The 4,320-nt window shown below is 66.9% G+C and overlaps 1 protein-coding gene across 1 annotated transcript in view; it reads left to right on the forward strand.

Moving 5' to 3' along the window:
* CROCC (ciliary rootlet coiled-coil, rootletin) overlaps positions 1-4,320 on the forward strand; it is a gene marked incomplete at its 5' end in the record, with an annotated part of 35,541 nt that overhangs the window by 1,046 nt on the left and 30,175 nt on the right. Inside the window, 2 exons of the mRNA XM_018574234.1 lie at positions 3,957-4,105; positions 4,254-4,308. Coding sequence (XP_018429736.1) covers positions 3,957-4,105; positions 4,254-4,308 — 204 coding nt within the window. The remainder of the gene's footprint in view (positions 1-3,956; positions 4,106-4,253; positions 4,309-4,320) is intronic.

A 4,320-nucleotide genomic window follows, 5' to 3' on the forward strand; every position in this document is an offset into this window, starting at 1 on the left:
GAGGTGGGGGAGCGGTGATATGGGTGAGCAGTGATGTGGGGGAGCGGTGTCGTGGGTGAGCAGTGACGCGGGTGAGCAGTGACGTGGGTGAGCAGTGATGTGGGGGAGCGGTGACGTGGGTGAGCAGTGACGTGGGGGAGAGGTGACGTGGGTGAGCGGTGAGAGCAGTGACGCGGGTGAGCGGTGACGTGGGTGAGCAGTGACGCGGGTGAGCAGTGACGCCGGTGAGCAGTGACGCCGGTGAGCAGTGACGCCGGTGAGCAGTGACGCCGGTGAGCAGTGACGCCGGTGAGCAGTGACGCCGGTGAGCAGTGACGCCGGTGAGCAGTGACGCCGGTGAGCAGTGACGCCGGTGAGCAGTGACGCCGGTGAGCAGTGACGCCGGTGAGCAGTGACGCCGGTGAGCAGTGACGCCGGTGAGCAGTGACGCCGGTGAGCAGTGACGCCGGTGAGCAGTGACGCCGGTGAGCAGTGACGCCGGTGAGCAGTGACGCCGGTGAGCAGTGACGCCGGTGAGCAGTGACGCCGGTGAGCAGTGACGCCGGTGAGCAGTGACGCCGGTGAGCAGTGACGCCGGTGAGCAGTGACGCCGGTGAGCAGTGACGCCGGTGAGCAGTGACGCCGGTGAGCAGTGACGCCGGTGAGCAGTGACGCCGGTGAGCAGTGACGCCGGTGAGCAGTGACGCCGGTGAGCAGTGACGCCGGTGAGCAGTGACGCCGGTGAGCAGTGACGCCGGTGAGCAGTGACGCCGGTGAGCAGTGACGCCGGTGAGCAGTGACGCCGGTGAGCAGTGACGCCGGTGAGCAGTGACGCCGGTGAGCAGTGACGCCGGTGAGCAGTGACGCCGGTGAGCAGTGACGCCGGTGAGCAGTGACGCCGGTGAGCAGTGACGCCGGTGAGCAGTGACGCCGGTGAGCAGTGACGCCGGTGAGCAGTGACGCCGGTGAGCAGTGACGCCGGTGAGCAGTGACGCCGGTGAGCAGTGACGCCGGTGAGCAGTGACGCCGGTGAGCAGTGACGCCGGTGAGCAGTGACGCCGGTGAGCAGTGACGCCGGTGAGCAGTGACGCCGGTGAGCAGTGACGCCGGTGAGCAGTGACGCCGGTGAGCAGTGACGCCGGTGAGCAGTGACGCCGGTGAGCAGTGACGCCGGTGAGCAGTGACGCCGGTGAGCAGTGACGCCGGTGAGCAGTGACGCCGGTGAGCAGTGACGCCGGTGAGCAGTGACGCCGGTGAGCAGTGACGCCGGTGAGCAGTGACGCCGGTGAGCAGTGACGCCGGTGAGCAGTGACGCCGGTGAGCAGTGACGCCGGTGAGCAGTGACGCCGGTGAGCAGTGACGCCGGTGAGCAGTGACGCCGGTGAGCAGTGACGCCGGTGAGCAGTGACGCCGGTGAGCAGTGACGCCGGTGAGCAGTGACGCCGGTGAGCAGTGACGCCGGTGAGCAGTGACGCCGGTGAGCAGTGACGCCGGTGAGCAGTGACGCCGGTGAGCAGTGACGCCGGTGAGCAGTGACGCCGGTGAGCAGTGACGCCGGTGAGCAGTGACGCCGGTGAGCAGTGACGCCGGTGAGCAGTGACGCCGGTGAGCAGTGACGCCGGTGAGCAGTGACGCCGGTGAGCAGTGACGCCGGTGAGCAGTGACGCCGGTGAGCAGTGACGCCGGTGAGCAGTGACGCCGGTGAGCAGTGACGCCGGTGAGCAGTGACGCCGGTGAGCAGTGACGCCGGTGAGCAGTGACGCCGGTGAGCAGTGACGCCGGTGAGCAGTGACGCCGGTGAGCAGTGACGCCGGTGAGCAGTGACGCCGGTGAGCAGTGACGCCGGTGAGCAGTGACGCCGGTGAGCAGTGACGCCGGTGAGCAGTGACGCCGGTGAGCAGTGACGCCGGTGAGCAGTGACGCCGGTGAGCAGTGACGCCGGTGAGCAGTGACGCCGGTGAGCAGTGACGCCGGTGAGCAGTGACGCCGGTGAGCAGTGACGCCGGTGAGCAGTGACGCCGGTGAGCAGTGACGCCGGTGAGCAGTGACGCCGGTGAGCAGTGACGCCGGTGAGCAGTGACGCCGGTGAGCAGTGACGCCGGTGAGCAGTGACGCCGGTGAGCAGTGACGCCGGTGAGCAGTGACGCCGGTGAGCAGTGACGCCGGTGAGCAGTGACGCCGGTGAGCAGTGACGCCGGTGAGCAGTGACGCCGGTGAGCAGTGACGCCGGTGAGCAGTGACGCCGGTGAGCAGTGACGCCGGTGAGCAGTGACGCCGGTGAGCAGTGACGCCGGTGAGCAGTGACGCCGGTGAGCAGTGACGCCGGTGAGCAGTGACGCCGGTGAGCAGTGACGCCGGTGAGCAGTGACGCCGGTGAGCAGTGACGCCGGTGAGCAGTGACGCCGGTGAGCAGTGACGCCGGTGAGCAGTGACGCCGGTGAGCAGTGACGCCGGTGAGCAGTGACGCCGGTGAGCAGTGACGCCGGTGAGCAGTGACGCCGGTGAGCAGTGACGCCGGTGAGCAGTGACGCCGGTGAGCAGTGACGCCGGTGAGCAGTGACGCCGGTGAGCAGTGACGCCGGTGAGCAGTGACGCCGGTGAGCAGTGACGCCGGTGAGCAGTGACGCCGGTGAGCAGTGACGCCGGTGAGCAGTGACGCCGGTGAGCAGTGACGCCGGTGAGCAGTGACGCCGGTGAGCAGTGACGCCGGTGAGCAGTGACGCCGGTGAGCAGTGACGCCGGTGAGCAGTGACGCCGGTGAGCAGTGACGCCGGTGAGCAGTGACGCCGGTGAGCAGTGACGCCGGTGAGCAGTGACGCCGGTGAGCAGTGACGCCGGTGAGCAGTGACGCCGGTGAGCAGTGACGCCGGTGAGCAGTGACGCCGGTGAGCAGTGACGCCGGTGAGCAGTGACGCCGGTGAGCAGTGACGCCGGTGAGCAGTGACGCCGGTGAGCAGTGACGCCGGTGAGCAGTGACGCCGGTGAGCAGTGACGCCGGTGAGCAGTGACGCCGGTGAGCAGTGACGCCGGTGAGCAGTGACGCCGGTGAGCAGTGACGCCGGTGAGCAGTGACGCCGGTGAGCAGTGACGCCGGTGAGCAGTGACGCCGGTGAGCAGTGACGCCGGTGAGCAGTGACGCCGGTGAGCAGTGACGCCGGTGAGCAGTGACGCCGGTGAGCAGTGACGCCGGTGAGCAGTGACGCCGGTGAGCAGTGACGCCGGTGAGCAGTGACGCCGGTGAGCAGTGACGCCGGTGAGCAGTGACGCCGGTGAGCAGTGACGCCGGTGAGCAGTGACGCCGGTGAGCAGTGACGCCGGTGAGCAGTGACGCCGGTGAGCAGTGACGCCGGTGAGCAGTGACGCCGGTGAGCAGTGACGCCGGTGAGCAGTGACGCCGGTGAGCAGTGACGCCGGTGAGCAGTGACGCCGGTGAGCAGTGACGCCGGTGAGCAGTGACGCCGGTGAGCAGTGACGCCGGTGAGCAGTGACGCCGGTGAGCAGTGACGCCGGTGAGCAGTGACGCCGGTGAGCAGTGACGCCGGTGAGCAGTGACGCCGGTGAGCAGTGACGCCGGTGAGCAGTGACGCCGGTGAGCAGTGACGCCGGTGAGCAGTGACGCCGGTGAGCAGTGACGCCGGTGAGCAGTGACGCCGGTGAGCAGTGACGCCGGTGAGCAGTGACGCCGGTGAGCAGTGACGCCGGTGAGCAGTGACGCCGGTGAGCAGTGACGCCGGTGAGCAGTGACGCCGGTGAGCAGTGACGCCGGTGAGCAGTGACGCCGGTGAGCAGTGACGCGGGTGAGCGGTGAGGAGGGTGAGCGGTGAGGAGGGTGAGCAGTGACGTGGGTGAGCAGTGATGTCATAGAGCAGTGATGTCATAGAGCAGTGATGTCATAGAGCAGTGATGTCATAGAGCAGTGATGTCATAGAGCAGTGATGTCAGTGACCAGTTAATACCATCCCCCGTCTTCTCTGCAGGTCCCCCCTCAGACATGTCCTCCCTCCTCTCCGTACAAGAGGAGAATCGCATCCTGCAGCAGGAGTTGTCCCGGGTGGAGGATCTGCTGGCCCAGAGCCGGGCAGAGAGGGACGAGCTGGCCATTAAATACAATGCCATCAGTGAGAGGGTAAGTGCCCGCCGGGCCCCTTTGTACATCGCTCCTTCCGTTGTTTGTGACTTTCTATCTGATCTGTAAATGGCGGGGCGATGGGTTGGATATGGTGCGGGGGTCAGTATTTAATTTTGGGGGCCCTCTTCTCTGGATGCTGGAAAAGAATGGTGGCTCTGATGACATCACCCGCGTTCACCCTTTTATATACGACGAGGATGGTGAGGCCGGGG

Source organism: Nanorana parkeri, unplaced genomic scaffold (assembly GCF_000935625.1).
Source record: "Nanorana parkeri isolate BGI_ZX_2015 unplaced genomic scaffold, ASM93562v1 scaffold2832, whole genome shotgun sequence".
Classification (NCBI taxonomy): Eukaryota; Metazoa; Chordata; class Amphibia; order Anura; family Dicroglossidae; genus Nanorana; species Nanorana parkeri.